The 15,552-nt window shown below is 46.7% G+C and overlaps 2 protein-coding genes across 4 annotated transcripts; one reads left to right on the forward strand and one right to left on the reverse strand.

The window, feature by feature from the left end:
- Positions 1 to 218: 218 nt before the first annotated feature.
- On the forward strand, positions 219 to 10,094 carry GCNA (germ cell nuclear acidic peptidase). Of its 3 annotated transcripts, XR_013939049.1 has the most exons (11): positions 219 to 421; positions 1,409 to 1,455; positions 2,197 to 2,248; positions 2,638 to 2,735; positions 3,316 to 3,756; positions 4,092 to 4,263; positions 5,051 to 5,195; positions 7,287 to 7,425; positions 7,976 to 8,180; positions 8,498 to 8,652; positions 8,947 to 9,084. XR_013939049.1 is itself a non-coding variant. In XM_080554612.1 (10 exons), exons 1-10 carry the CDS (start codon positions 234 to 236, stop codon positions 9,197 to 9,199), a joined length of 1,740 nt encoding a protein of 579 aa, XP_080410738.1. In that variant the 5' UTR covers positions 219 to 233; the 3' UTR covers positions 9,200 to 10,094. The 3 variants fall into 3 exon arrangements, 2 of the variants coding, with proteins under 2 accessions (XP_080410738.1, XP_080410739.1); XM_080554612.1 differs by lacking the exon at positions 8,498 to 8,652 and having other exon boundaries at positions 8,947 to 10,094; XM_080554613.1 differs by lacking the exons at positions 219 to 421; positions 8,498 to 8,652 and adding an exon at positions 498 to 702 and having other exon boundaries at positions 8,947 to 10,094.
- Positions 10,095 to 10,357: 263 nt separating this feature from the next.
- Positions 10,358 to 15,475, reverse strand: BRCC3 (BRCA1/BRCA2-containing complex subunit 3). The gene is made up of 8 exons (XM_080554633.1): positions 15,323 to 15,475; positions 15,092 to 15,212; positions 14,503 to 14,589; positions 13,801 to 13,889; positions 13,105 to 13,160; positions 12,375 to 12,506; positions 11,777 to 11,820; positions 10,358 to 11,120 (listed from the first exon to the last, which is right to left on the reverse strand). Exons 1-8 carry the CDS (start codon positions 15,425 to 15,427, stop codon positions 10,969 to 10,971), a joined length of 786 nt encoding a protein of 261 aa, XP_080410759.1. The 5' UTR covers positions 15,428 to 15,475; the 3' UTR covers positions 10,358 to 10,968.
- Between the last annotated feature and the right edge of the window lie 77 nt (positions 15,476 to 15,552).

Here is a 15,552-nt window from a genome sequence, read left to right on the forward strand (position 1 = left end):
TGCGGAAGCTCTGAAGGGCTGTGTACGCATTCCTGAAGCGTTCTGGCCCCGTGCAGCAGCTCTGTGCTTTTCATGGTGCCTCCATCCCTGGTCACACCGCAGGGCACGGCCCGCGGGCGAATGACAAGGTGCGCGCTGAACGCGGGCCGTGTCCGGTCCCTCCCCACTGAGCCCCGCCGAGGACGGGACGAGGGCCGCGGCCCCAAGCTGCAGCAGCTGCCGGGGGCCGGCAGATGGCGGCCGGGCTGGGGCCGGCGGCGCGCATGCGGCCGGGCGCCGTGCCCCGGAAGGGAAGCGGGCCGCGGGCCGGGCCGGGCGCCATGGCGGGGCCCGCGGGCAGGGGGGGCCGGGCGGGCCGCTCCGTGTCCACCGCCACCCCGCTGCGGCCGGGACGGGGCCGCCGCCGCTCCCCCGGCGGCAGGTGAGGGGGGGGGGGGGGGGCGGGGGGTCCGCCTGCACCGGCCTCGGGGGGGGGCAGGGGAAGGCGGGCGCGTCCCGGGCCCGGCGTGCGGCGCTCCGCTGGTAGCGGCGGGGTGCCCTGACACCGACCCGTCTGTGCCCCCTCGGCGGGTGGCTCCGCCCGAAAGCGCTCGCCGTACCCGGTGGGTTACGGTGGTTTAGCGGTGATGTCTAATCCCGGCTTCGGCCGCGCGTTGTGTGCAGATCGGTAGGCGTGAGCGTGCTGTATAAAGTTTTTAGGGTGTAAGCAACTTGAATGCGATTCAAATGAGCCGTCCTCGTGGTTTTAAGCAGTCTGTTAAGAAGCCGCGTTGTGTGTTTTCAGGCTCTTAGCTTTTGCTTTATGTCTGAAAATGATTTAAGACGTTTGGTGAAGCAGAGTATTGCAGCTTGCGCCTACGTGTGCATGGCAATTGCAGTCCGAGTAGTAACGTGTCCGTTGTGTGTTTTGAAACATCTTTATTAAAAACTACTGCAGTTACTAAGTATTCATGGCAACCACATTCAAGTGTGCTTTATATGAAATGAACGTTTCTCCTTTGTGTGTTCAGAGGTTTCACACTTAATTCTGTTCAGTGTTCTCTGCCCGATTACGTACCATGTACAAGACAAGAAACAACCTTCCCGTCCCTTTAGAGCTCTGTTACCCAATCTGAGCTTAAACCGGTGTAACCTCCTAAGCTAGTGTCACCAAATGGTTCAATCTCAGATTTTGACAGCGATTGATTATTATTTGAATATCGATACAAACTTAAATATACAAGTTTTAATGTTTTTTTTTTTAAACACTTTAAAACTTTGCAGCCTGATTGAGATGTTCACTGTGGTTTTTTTCCAGTATAGATTTGGTATGTTTTTGTTATAGACTTGGTATTTCAGGGCGCTAGCGATGCAGGTCTGCTTGCTGTTGACCTAATGTTCTTAATGATATTCCACTTTTTTTTTCCAGCCTCGCCCTGTACTTTTCATCAAGCAGTGATGATGAATTTGAAATGTGTAAGTAATAGCACACATTTGTTTTCTAAATGAATGTAAGAAGGTCATATTTTTATCTGCATATAATAAAGTAGTTTTCCAGCATGATTTTCTTCTGTGGTGTTAGTCTTACATTGTTTCTGCTACATTGCTCCTGTACAGTGCACTGGTGGTAGCTATGTGCCGTGGTGAGAGCTCTTGAATTTTGTATCTCGGTCTTGGATACACCTTTTGCTTTGCATTGTATGTGAGGCTCTCTCTGTTCTTCTCAGCTATGTTTGCTGTTAACACTTCCAGACAGGACGAAGAGTTTCTTGTTGCTGCAGTTCTGTCTGGTCCCTACTTCCTTCTCAGCCTACCGTGTATCTTTCAGTAAGCATTTTCTCTAAACTGTGTCTGTTCCAAACACGTCTGAACTCGTCAGAATTCCCTCACGTCTCTTAACTTCTGTTGTGTTACTCTTAACCAGTTGGAGGGACGTTTTTGGCTAGGGATGTGTTTTGACATATATTGGATTCTGCAAGGTTCAAAACAGTAGTACTTCTTTCCCATTTCTGATACAGCTAAGGACTGAATAGTGAAGGAAAAGTGCTATTGTGAGCTTTGAGGATTCAAGAATTGGAGCTACTTTTAAAAGATTCTTGTGTTTTATTTTTTTTTTTAAAGTCTGAATTAATTCTTTATCAGCTGCAAGTTTTTCCTCAAAAAAAGTGTAACAAAATGGTCATTAGAACTTTGTTCTTAATCTTCTTTTTGATTCAGTTTTATCTAGAATGAAAACTCCCAAACCAGTCTCCAGAAAGGAGCATGCAAGGTGGGTGCTGTAATTAATGACTTCTCAGTCTTCATGTAGTAGCCTTCAAACTAGTAATGTATGTATTAGCTTCAATTAGTATCGTATCTACTATAATGAATACTGAAAAATGATCAGAAATGATCACTATCAGGCTGATAGTGTATGGAAGTGAGTGTGAACAAAGGAACTGGTATGTGTTCGGTCTGTGTATGTTCAGGTCACGTGAAATGCCGTGTTTGGAGGTGTACATATTCTGTTGCCATTTCTATTAGTGGATATAGTTGGTAACACTTGTGAGCAACTGGTACCTGTTATGCTAGATTTTTTTTGGAGGTTATTTTTTTAATATGGCAATCTTACTCCTCCATTTTCCTGCTTATGCCTTTGTTTTATTGCTTGTTTTGCAGTTTAAAGGACTTCATCGATGACTCAGATGATTTCTTCTTGGACCATGAAATGAGAAAGAGCACAACAAAGAAGGGCAAGGAATCATCCAACAGCAAATGTAAAGCAGATATTCTCTTGGGTCAAAAGCTAGCCTTCATTGCTGACCTCATAAATGCCATCTGCAGACTGCAAAAAGCTAATTAAATTATTTCTGGAGGAATTATCGGGGCGGGGGAGAAGGTAGGGGGAAGCGACATGGACCAGAAAAGTGAACGGTCATCACTGTTAGATCTGACGTGATCTGTTGATCATAGTAGATCAGACCTCAGATGTCAGAAGCCTTGTTGGCAAGTGTGTGCTTTATGCTGTAGACTATGTTCCAGTCAGCTAAGGCTGAGCGTTTTTTCAGTTAGCTTTCACTTGTTAATTTCATAAGACTTTAACATTAAATGTTCAGCTATATTCCCACACGTGTGTAGCTTTTCTTACCAGGAATAAAGCTTATGATAGTACATCTTTCAGTGACTGTCCATTCAGTATGACAGTAAATGAGCAGTGTGTAATAAAGAAAGTGCGAAGATGCCTTTCTGTCCTTCGTGTTTCCCTGTCCTGTTTCAAGGAATCGTTTTGTGTTAAGACGAATTTGAATCTCCTAAGTGAAATTACCAAAACTTTAAGCTGTTTCCTTTGAATTACAGCACTTAAGGATCTTCAAACCCCAAAGAAGTTGATGACTCCTGGAAAGGAAAATGCTTGCTCCCCAAAATTTAAGTATCCAGAGGTTTTAAGTGACAGTGAAGATTGCGTCTTTGTGGGAAGTTCGTGGCAAGACTACCGAAATGGGGGAGTGAAAGACTCGAAAGAGAGTCAGAGGTGCATGAAACTCCCGCCTCCACAAAATCTGAAAGAGTCAATTGCCACAGGCAGTGCAGACTTCCTCATTGGAAAGAAAGAAAGAAGTTGTGAAACTAGTACAGAAAATAAAACGCCAGCCATTCCACTACGACCGAGTGCAGGGTTAGAATCAGACAGCTCAGACGGTGAATTTGAATCATTGATAGAACGGGTAAGGAAACGAAGCGTACCCCGAAAACCGCTCTTAAGCACAAGTAAAACTGTCTACCAGCCGAGCACAATAGGTAAGAAATAGTTCTTAGCTAACTTGCAAATTATCTTTTGGAAGCAATGGTAGTGCTAATTACCTAATTCTGTTCACGTGCGTGGCATATGCTTTGGAAGTGCCACCCAGCATCTTGCAGTTTTGGACTCTGCTGCTCCGTCAGCAGAGTGGTAACTTTTATAGTATGTAACAGCAAATTGTCTTTCTATCAGTTGTAAAGGCCTTTGTATGTACAAAAAGAGTATGCTGAAATGGAACATAAGAGTTTTTTCATCATCTGTTACCTGATTGTTAATGTCTATGCTCCTGATTCTTTGACAGCATCTAATCTTGTGACTTTTTCTGTTGAACTAGAAAACATCAAGCCACCCTGTGAAGGTGCCCAGTCCTCAAAAGGGAACGGAATCAAGACACCAACGTCAAACTCCATTTCACTTCAAGAAACGCCTTCCAGGATAACGGCTTCTGTGAGAATTCCTAGGAATGAGTCAGTCAGTTGCTCAGAATCAGCACAGACAGAGAAAAAGTACATATTTCTCCATCTTTACTGTGTTGTAGGACCATCATAGGTAGATGAAGAGATGCTAAGTGTTTTGTCTAGGGTCGTGTTCTGATTTTTTTAGTACTTGGAAAGGTCTGCTACCAGTTCAGTAGTTGTTAATGGTTAAGTAGCTGGAAGTCTGGGCTTTCAGTCTCCCATATGACAAGGAGAATATAAGCTTTTCAGAAGAATGTCTTTTTCATTTCTAATAGCTGCCTGTATCCTGCCTCCTAGCCATTTGATGTTTTTTTTCCAGTCACTTGGTAGTTGTTTATACCAACACTAAACATTTAAATGTCATCTTCAAAGCTGATGCTTTGTCACAAATGCAGGAGTGACCATCCTAGCGGAATATTTACTTTCCCTGAATGAATAGCTTTTCTTAGGATTCCCAGAGTATCTTTGGATACGTTTCTGAAAAGATACTTTTATTGTGGGTGGTGATGTTAGGGCTGTTCATCTATTAATGAAGTTTTGCTTTGACGGTGGCTCATTGTGTAATGAAGTTGTGAGCCTCATAAGCTAGTTTTCTGAATCCATGAATAACTGTAGGGCTATTGCAATAGTTCTGCCCTTCGCACCCCTGACGAGGCAAGGAGGCAGTATAAGCATGTGGACCTCAGTGGCCTTGTGAGGCCAAGGTAGTGAAAATAGTCAGGAGGGGTTTATGCCAATGGCAGCATCCCGGAGATCTTTATTGGCTATAAAGTGACCGTTATGTTTCAATGAGTTATCTGAACTTCAGTAAACTGCTTTATGTCTTTTCTTGTAGGCTTACCGTGTGCTCGGTGCCTGGCTGTTTCTTGCAAGATCTCTCAAATCCAGCTTCCAAGTATGTGAAGTATTTTAAGAAAAGTAAAGAGGAGCTGACACAGAAGCTCTACTCTCTCTATAATAGCACCATCTTTGAGCAGAAGGTAGGCTTTAAAAACAAAACAAAACAAAACCCTCAAACACAAAGCAACTTACATTTTTACAGTTATAAAAACCTAGTTAATATGTTGCTCCTCACTTTTTGATGTTTTTGCCTCTTTATTTTCTTCAGTTAGTAGAAGTTACATGTTATAATAATGGTTTCTGTTTCTGGTAGCTCAAGCGACTTCTTTGAAAGGGATTTTTCACCACTGTGATGCAGCAGTTTTCAGCTTGGCTTGCTTTCCCAGCTGTAATGCTGTACCATCCTTAAGTGAGCAGTTTGGATGGTGTCCAGCAGAGTCCTTGATGAGATTAAACTGCTACATGAGGTTGCCTTGGATCAGTTTCATCTTTGAAGAGGTGACTGATAGTTATCCTCGTGTATTTTCTAGCACCTGCATGGTCATGAACTCAGCAAGCCGTGAGTGTTTCTGTAGCTGCCTGTGCAGTGGCAGGTCTCAGCAAAGGCAGCTATGGTTTTCTGCCGCTGAAAGAAGCTCAAGGCTGTTTACCATCGTTGCTCAGCCAGCCCTTATGGAAGCAGCATGTGCTAGCAGACTGCAGCATTGCCACAAGCTGCTTGCGGTAGCACAAGCAGATCTGCTGGCTGTCGTATCTGGTCTGGTTGTTGTGTTCCCAGTTTCTTGTCACGTACTTGCAAGTAGTTTAGGAGCTTAGCTGGGTTGCTGCAATCTGCTCATAAAAAGTAATGTGAGCTGGAAACTGGGAAACATGTCCACAGCAGACAACGCTTCACTTGGCTCAAACTGCTTTAGAACTGTGGCCTTTTTTTTTTTTTTTCCTTGTGTAACCTTGTTCTAACAGTTCACAGCCACCAAAGGGGGGGTAATGCTGTTTCCTGTTCACAGCTGCAAAAGGCAAGTGGTGGGGAATGTACGTTGGGGATCAGGGAGCTGAAGGGTAAAAGCACTTCCCTTTGGTGTCAGGAGCTGTAGCCTCATGCTTAGTCATGCTGCGTGCAGTCTTCATGCGTTCCTATTGCATGTTTCTGTCTGCTATTCCTGAACAGATTAAGAAGCTGCATATCCTTTTAATAACAGTTTCAGATGAACTTTAGCTTTAATTTGTGTTTCAAATTGAAAATTCAATTTCAGAGAGCCACTGTCACGATCTTTGCATCTTCTGGGATGCCGGAGGCCCTCCTCTTGTGAGAAACATCCATGAAAGGCAGGGTGCTGCCCTCAGTAATTCCAACAGAACTTCCTTCAGGAAGGAGAGCCTCTCTATCTGAGGAAAATGTTGTTGAGCTGACCAAGGACAGGCTAAGGTCATGATTTCACATAAAGCTGAGCTGAACAGGCTGAAAGATCATGCAGTCTGGTGCTTCAGCCCTGTACATGTGCTGGCACTTAATATACCGCTGGAACAATTACTTAAACTCGTTCAACTAATTCAAATGACATAAAACTGGCAGAAGAACAAAAGGCAACTGAGATGTGATGAAGGCTTATAAAATCAGGAGCAGCACAGAGAATAAGCAGAAGGTGATTATTCATCCTCTCACGATGTGAAGGTACATTAAGCAAAAATGGCAAATTGCAAGTTCAGAACAATCAAAAGCAGATGGTACTTGACATGTAAACGATTAAGCTGTAGAACTTCTGATCAGAGACTATTGTGGATGCTAGAAATTTAAATGCATTTAAAAAGGCAATAAAAAAAACTGGGAAGCTATTTTATGCAAAGAAGTCACCTCTGTCTCAGCGAGGCATTGTCTTGCAAATGGCTAGCAGTTGGGAAGAGTATTTTGGAGAGGCAGTTCTGTTGTGTTCCTCACCTGTCCTTGTATTTCCTCTCAAGCAGCACTGTTAGCTACTGTTGGAGGCAGAACAGAGGACCTGAGGGACTCTTTGTCTCATCCTGCATTGTGAAACGCTGTGTGTTGGTTATAGAAATACAGGGGATATGGGAGTAAGAAGCCCTGGAGAGGATTTTCCGGTGATGGCAATGTTAAAGGCACAAATAGAGACATAGGGTTCTGACTGCAGTACCTACCAGGGAAGCCAGAAGGCCCGAGGAACATAAGGGAGAGGCAGGAGAGGGTAGATTACGTGTACGGTTTTGTTTTTCAGTTACCAGAGAATATGGTAATAATCTGGAACAAGAAAATGAGAAAAACAGCAGGATACTGTGTAACTGGGCAAACAAAAGGTCCTGAAGCACAGCGTTATGCTCGAATAGAGCTTTCTGAGAAAGTCTGTGATTCTGCAGGTAGGTACGAGAAAATCTGTGTTGATTCTTCTATGAGAAAGCATGTTCCAGAGGTTAAAAGCTTGGAGTGGAGGAGTAAGAGATTTGGGGCTGGGTCCTGCTCTGAAATTTCACATTACCTTAAACAAATAAATCCATTGATTATAGCAGTTGTCCTCACAACCCTTCTAAGAGGCTGGGCAAATTTCACAAGATGTGAGAACAAAGGTCTATTCGTGTCAACCTCGTTATTTTGTTTACATTACTGATTTGAAGACATAAGACATCTTATATTTCAGAGAGAGCTTATTCTGGGTTTATTCTTGTTAACTACTCCTGGCAGCTACTAGATGACATCTGTCTGCAAATTAAACATCAAAAAGCTGCTGTGTAGGGCCCTGGTGTGCCTGCAGTTTTTCCATACCAAATCTAGTTTTGGTCTTTTTCATCGGGGGGTTGGGGGTAGATAAGAAAGGCAGCGTCAGAGGTGTGAAGCAGCGAGCTAAGGGTGGGGGTTGGTGCTTCCCCATATGTGTGTGATCTTAATGTCTTTTGTTTGTTTTGCCCGCAGATCGTCTTCGAGACACGCTAATTCATGAGGTTTGCCATGCAGCCACCTGGCTGATCAATGGTGTTCGCGATGGGCATGGGCGATTCTGGAGATACTATGCCAGAAAATCAGCTATGATTCATCCAGAGCTGCCAATGGTAACACGATGCCACAACTATGAGATTAAATACAAATTCATCTATGAGTGTGTTCTGTGCAAAACCACGTGAGTAATGTTTTGATCTTGTACATTATTATGTACAACTTTCGTCTCTAATTTGTCAGTTTCCTGTCTCTATAAGTTAGGGGGCTCTTAAGCTGTGCTAATATTGAGTGAACTTGGGATTTTTTTTTTCCAGTTATCCCAATCTCATGATCAACACTGATCCTATTACAAGCTTTGTGGTGGAGGATGGTACTTCCCAGTTATGTTTGTTATTATTTATAAATTTATTTGTATTATTATTAGTAGTAGTAGTTTTTCCCCTTGTAACAAGGGGGTAAGTGCATGCTCTGAAAACATGAAAGGAATTTCTTTCTCAGGATCATCTGTGCTGCTTCCAGGAACATTAGAGATTAAAAAAAAATCACATATCATGACAGTCTTCCTGAAGTATTTACATTGGCTATGTAATGCATTAATTGCTTAGATGCAACAGAGCACTGAAAATATGGTGCCTTTGAGGAGAAACTCCAAGGTGAGTTGACTCATGGGCTGTGGAGGTGCGTTTAAATGGTGTAGCACTTCATACTACCAGGCTGAAAGTAAGAGACAGAGGAAGGAGCTAAGCTAAAAAGTGGAGAATGTTCTAGGGTAGAGAAATGCTTAATATAGATTTGATCATTTCACTCTGTGAAGGACGTAGTCTGTTTCCAGTTCTGTAATGCTAGCTTAAAACTCTGACCTAGGGAGCTGGCAGAAAGGGAGCCCTTTCCCAAAAGTACTGACCACCACAAGTGTGAAATTAAAAGAAATTATTTCTCCATTTCAGGATTGGACGTCATTCCAAGTCTCTGGACACAGAGCGCTTCGTGTGTGCACTCTGCGGGGGGCGGCTGGTCCTGAGTCAGCCCACCCAGAAGGACGGCACTCCTGCTAGGACACATCTCACACCCTTTGCGAAGTATGTGAAAGAAAACTATGGACTCACTAAAAGAGAGCAGCATGGGTTGAGCCACGCAGAAGTTATGCGGAAACTCAGTGCTGATTTTGCCTTAAAAACTAGGCTTGAAGATTCCTTGTAATAGCTTGATGCACTTCGTTTCTTGATGCCATTCAACATTGGTATGTAGCGGTAAAGTAGGTGGGCCTAACATGGAATCTGTGAGAAGGTGTTTTGGAGGATTCCAGACAATTTTAATGCTTTAGTTTTAATAAGGAAGACCCTAAGGGCTAAGTGAGCAAAAGTAATGATGATGATAGAAGGGCTGTGGCAAATCAGTCAGCCAGGGTATCCCTCTTAGAAGATGCAGTTCTAGACCCTTCCTGGGATTAGGCTTGCTGTGTCTGGAGTTTTCTGATCTGTATTTACACGCAGTGCTTTGTAGCATGTGTTCAGTGACTCCAGTGAACTATTAATTTACTGTTCCTTCTGAGGAGCTGATCTGCTCAGTACATCCTTCTGTGTGTGCTACGTGTACGTCTGTCTGGGACTGCCAGCTCTGAGAAAAATCCAGGCACGTGAGCAAAGTCCTCTGATTCTGTCTGGATCACTTCCAGACAGGCAAAGAGACAGACCTAAGGAAGGACCTCGGTACAGATTCAGGCATTCCTCAAGTGATCCCTGACTGTTTTTCTTAAAGTGGTAGGTAAATAGTGCCTCAAATCTGTTATAGTGAGTTTTTGCAAAGCTCTCTGGCTCCTAGTGAGATCAGAGTTCTTCCTGATTAATTTTTGACTGCAGTTGTGCTTCTGTCGCTGAGATTTCATTGAAGCTACAATAGATGCAAAAGGACAGGTAGAAAAAATGAACTTCTATCACTTTTTTGGACCACAGAATGACAAGATCTAGTCTGATGTATTTTTTTCATGTGGAACGTGATTCAATGCATGTTTGACTGCTGTGAACAAGTTTGCTCAGGTGCTTATTACATTTTGAATAATCAATAAATATTTTTTATACCAATTGTCATAACAAAACACAGGCGGTTGTGTTGCAATTTAATCACGGCTGTGTACGGCTTCTGATTTCTTCTTTTTGTGAGTTTCACACACAGTGGGTCACCCTGCGGGTCTGCCTGCCTCTTGTGAGGTTCAGTCCTGGCTGCCAGGAAGGCTGCAGGGTCCGTTTTGTAAGGAATCTCAGTGCTGAATATGCAACAGCACCACATGAAATAAGTGTCCAAAAAGTGCAGGTATTGATGCTTAATTTAGTATAGCATCCATTTCATTTCTACTCCAAGTAGTTCTTACTTTGGAATTTTTTATTTGGTTTGAAGTACACTGAGCACAGACCCTATGTCAAAGCTCTTCCAGGTCTCTCTCCAGGTTTCCCTCCCACCTCTTACCTGCCTGGGTGGATAACCAGTAATCCAGAACATTATTAGATACAAGATCACGGTCAACTGAAGCTACTGAAAGGCAGAAGTTGGCAGCATCAGATACGACTGTGGGGACACTAACTCCTTCCCCCTCTAATCCTCCTGTTCTAGGCTCCTGGAATACAAGTAAAGCAAAAAGCCTTCTGTCAAAATATAGGGGAGGGGGGGAAACAACCCGTTCCGTGGGTGTACACCCTCCAGAACTGAAGTCTCTTCTACCAAGAGATGCTGCCTAACCCCAACACTGAGCTAGAATTACACTGCATCATGCAGCACTTAAAGATCCCTGCTTCCCATTAAGCTGGGGCAGACAGGAGCCTTTATCCCACAGCAGTGCTCTCTGCTGCATGGGGCAAGACAGGAGGCACAGCCTAATATCTTCATGGGAAGGCAGTGTGGGGCCGCCCTTCAGCCACAGGTAGGTCCTGTAGAGTTTTTTTAAAGTCTTTTCTGAAGGGTCTGCGTTTCCTCCTTCACTCTAAAGCAGCGAGTTCCTCCAGGAGCCGCTCCTTCTCCTGCTGCAGCTCCTGCACCCGCTGCTTGTTCTGCTCCAGCCTGTCCTCCAGCCACTGCAGGAGGGGCCCGCTGATGGCGGACATCTGGCTGCAGAGGTTCTTTGTGAACACTGCAAAGAACAAGAACACACGTCAGTGCACACGCAGGACTGTGTGCTACAACAAGCACAAGGGGGTATGGTCTAGGGAACAGAAAGAGGATTAGGATTCACCCAAGCTCACTGGCAAGAGCTAAGAGGCCGTATGCTTCCTGTACGTTACGTGCAGGAGGAGATACAAGCACGCATGGATCAGACACACTACTTGAAGACTCACCACAACTACATACACATACCCCTTGCTGTTCTAGCAGGAAAAAAAAATTACTGCAATTTTAACGGATTGTTTGAAGGTCCTTAAGGAATCCCCAAGGACAGAATAGCATTTATAAACCCCAGGATTAAGTTATTTTACAACCCTTGGTATTTTGCTTTGAAGTATTACACAGTCTAGCAGAGGAAAAGCAATGCAACAGGGAATCCTCTTAGTTACACAGTATCTGTGGTTGAAACTGAGCTGCCCAGCAAATAAAAAACAAGTTGGTGCTTTTATGGTTATTTCCAACTGCTCTTCATAGCAAAGGCAGCGCTGAGCGCACAAGGGCTGTTACACAACTGTGGCCTACTGTCCCCTGAAAGCAGCGCCATCCAACCGCTGCTCAGGGCTCCAGTGTCCCAGCTCCCAGAAGCGCATCCTGCACTTGAATAAAGAAGGGCTGAATCCTTACCTGAGCCATTGTGAATCTTGGTCACGGAGTCCAGGTGGGTGAGGCTAAAAGAACAACCAAAGCAAGTGAGTGACAACAGCAGCGAATGGCTTATCAGGCCAATCCAGGCTGTAGAACTAGCTACCCACAGCTGACAGCACAGGTACTTCTGAACCTCATTGTTTGGTAGAAGCCCCGTCCCTTCACAAGGCTAACAGACCTTACTGCACAGAAATAGCACTCTGTGGGGAGCACCAGAGGCATGAGAAAGACATAACTGACATTTAATCTCATTTCTGACCTCTCTGCACTCTCACCCTGGTTAAACACTAGTTACTTACACACAGACACATCAGTGAAGCACCACCACTCACTCACACGTGCTTTAGCTCTCTCACTGCATCAGAGGAGCCGTTCCCTTAGCTCACATGCAAGTCACACGCAGGAGTACAAGGTCAGGAGCACCTGAACTCCGTAACATCAAAGTGTTCCCGCAGCTTTCCTACAGAGGCACACAAGGTGCTGAGGCTTCTCATTTCTGTACCCCTGCTGAGGCACGGCAATAGCAGAACACGTCAGCGAAGAGCCTCGCAGAGGGCTGCAGCCCCCGTGTTCTCACCTGTGAATCCTCCTGTAGGCATCTTGCTCCTCTTGACACAGGATCTTGGGCAGCTCAACAGCTGACTCCAGACACACCTTCCCAATGGTTTCATGCGGGACAACGTGAATAGGAATCTCAATCCTTTCGTATCTAAAAGGGTATCAGACACAGTTAACTGCAAAGCGGCAGAGAAGGAATAATAATAATAATAATAATAATAATAATAATAATAATCCAATAATACAATGGGCTGCCTAGCTCATGGGCTCACTGCAGGTTTACTTCTGAGAATGTGCCAGAATTGACAGAAAAGGGAAGCCTTTACAGCCACACTCTTACTTCAAATTCTAATGATAAAAACACTACAGCAGCTGGAGGGCCAATACGCTGCACAGCACGTGTACTGTTGGCAGAGGCCTGACCCCATGCAACCTTGGAGCTTTGAATTCTAGAGCTGAAAGCGAAAGGGTGGGCCTTCACACGACAGAGTACAGCACAGACTCATACGCAAACTACAATGTTCAACATCAGATTTTAAGTTAAATTACTAAATTATCTCAGCTAAATCAGTCGAATTCAGATTCTCTTCAAGCAGCCTGCATTAGCAGAGAGAAGGAGACCTTGTTCAGGCATCTCTGTACCTATTTGTTGCTCACCGTGAACCCAGAAACCACTTATCCGAGACAATCCAGAAAGGAGAAATGAAATGAAATCCAAACTAAACATAATATTCCTCTGTTGTACTCACTCCGAGCTCTTCTGGGCCTGAATGGACTGGAAACAGGTGTAGAGAATCCTGCCTGTCTAAGAGAGTCAGCAGGAAGTCAGACTGCGAGTACCAAAACATCACCTAGAACCCCCAAATCCTTCAGGGAGCACAACATGCTTTCACACAGCATTTAACAGTTCGCAGAAGTACACACTTCACACTTGGATTGGTCTGCTGGAACCGTTTGCGAGCATTGACAGACCCATTAAGCATGAAAAAAAAGTATCTTAGACCAGGGCTACTAGGAAAGCCTGGCCAAGACACGGCGATCAGCTCATCCCGTGCTGCGGCAGCGTCTCGGGAGGCTGCACTACGCTGCTCCTGCTGGCCTGAAGGGCACTCGGACATCTCGGCGCGCACACGCACTGCAGCCATCCGATGCGGCCCCAGAGCCCTGACACCAGCACGGCTGCTGGCCAGAGAGCCGCCCCCTGGATCAGCACACAATAATTAACGCCCCCTGGATCAGCACACAGTAATTAACGACACGTTCCTTTGTCATCAGGATTACGATCCAAACGCTGCCACTCAGCCCCGCTTTGAGTGTGCTCCAAGCAGAGCTCGGCCCTTGCTGCAGGCTGCGTCCGAGGGCAAGCGCAGGATTTCAGCTTTGCCCTGGGGCCAACGTTTCTCCTGAGCACTTGGAGGGTTTATTGCCATTTTCAGGTTGCCTACCTTTGTGTTTTTGTCTTCAATGAAGCAGGAGAAGATGAGCCCTACGAAGCCCTGGTCCATCATCTGATACATGGCTTGTGTGCGGACATCTACAAAGAAATAAGACCACAAGAACTGCACTGGTCACCTGAAGGACTGGAAAAAGACTTTCCAGCTTCTGAAGGGTGACCCTGCAGTTTGTAACAGCCCCGTGCTTTATCTTGAAGTACTTACTCGAGGATATTAAGTAAAAATGTCGATCCCCTTTAAAAAATAGTTAAATGCAAGTCTTAAAAACATGAAATGAGTTAATGAAACAAGGAAGTATCATAGCATCAGCCCGGTGCTGCACACCAGCCATACAACCGCAGCGTCCAACAGGTGTAAGATCCATGCTTCTTTCCAAAAAGCGTTAGTTTTTGCATTAACACTTGGAGATGTCAAGAACCACTACAGCAGGACTGGGATTCCCACAGCTTTTTGCTGTTACCCAACCCCAGGTCCAGCTCTGCTGTCTGGAAGAACAGCGGCACCAGCACCAGCTTCTCTGGGGCTGCTGGGGCTCGGGCAGCTCGAGTACCAGAGCACAACCCCTGTGCTCTGGACATTTGGGAAACCAAACATCGATAGCTGGGTTGTGTAGCTCTTAAAGCCCACTATTAAGAAAGATAATTAGCCAGCTGTGAGCTTTCACACAGAACCGAGACCGAAGACCGCTCTTACCGACGTGTGAGGGCCAGACGGTGATGTGAGGGTGGGAGTGGTACCAGCCCACCACTCTCATGGGGCGCCCCGTCATCTCAGCCAACCTGTGTGTGCGTCAAGGTGCTTTCCAAAGCAACAGAGCGGAGGGAAGAAAAACTTTGTACGCGAAAACCAGCAAGCGCAGGGCAGAGCTTAAAGGCTTCTCACGGGCCGACCTAACATCGGATCCCCACAGAGGGGTGACAAGGCGCAAGAAACTGATGGAAGCCTCTTCCCCCAGCACTACCAGGATATTGTCGTTGCAGAAGCAAAGCGAATTTTGTCTGCACGCGGCAGTGGGGACGGGTCAGAAAGCTGCCCAAGATGACGCAGGGAAGCGGCCCTCCAGCGCACCGCCCAGGCACAGAGCCTCGTGAGCTCACCGTCCCTACTACGGGCTCCTCGCCGGGCAGAGCCCACCCCACGGCCCCACTCCCCCTGTGACCGACAGAGGAGACGCAGGCGGCCGCAGCACGGCCCGGCCCAGGCAGGGGGCAGCAGCCGCGGGCAGCCCCGAGGGGTGCCCAGAAGAGGCGGGCGGGGCCGGGCCCGCCGCCATCCAAGGATATCTCCGCCTCGGTGGAGGCAGCCGAGAGCTGCTCGGGCGAGATCTCGACGCGGTCCTTCCTCTTGTCGGAGCGCCGCAGGATGATGACGGAGTGCACGTGCACGACGCGGCCGGCGTCCACCTGCGGGGTGCGGCGGGGGGGGGGGGGGCACGGCGCTGGCTGCCCGCTCCGTTGCTTCGCCCCGCGCCCCGTTAGCCCTCGCCCCTGCTCCCCGCCCCGCCCCGCGGTACCTGCCCGATGCAGAGCCCCATCACCTCCTCCTTCTCGGTGCTCAGCGCGTGGTTCAGGCACACCAGGAACGCGTCGGCCTCCAGGTGCACCGCCTGCACCGCCATCTTGTCTCCTCACCCCCCCCTCCCACGCCGGAAGTAGCCGGCGCGGAGCCAATCGCTGCGCGGCTCGCCGCCTCCGCCGGCCAATCGGCGCGGGCGGTTTCCGGGCGGTGCGCCGCGGCGGAGGT

The sequence above is a fragment of the Anser brachyrhynchus genome, assembly GCF_964034855.1.
Source record: "Anser brachyrhynchus genome assembly, chromosome: 13".
In the NCBI taxonomy this organism is placed as follows: Eukaryota; Metazoa; Chordata; class Aves; order Anseriformes; family Anatidae; genus Anser; species Anser brachyrhynchus.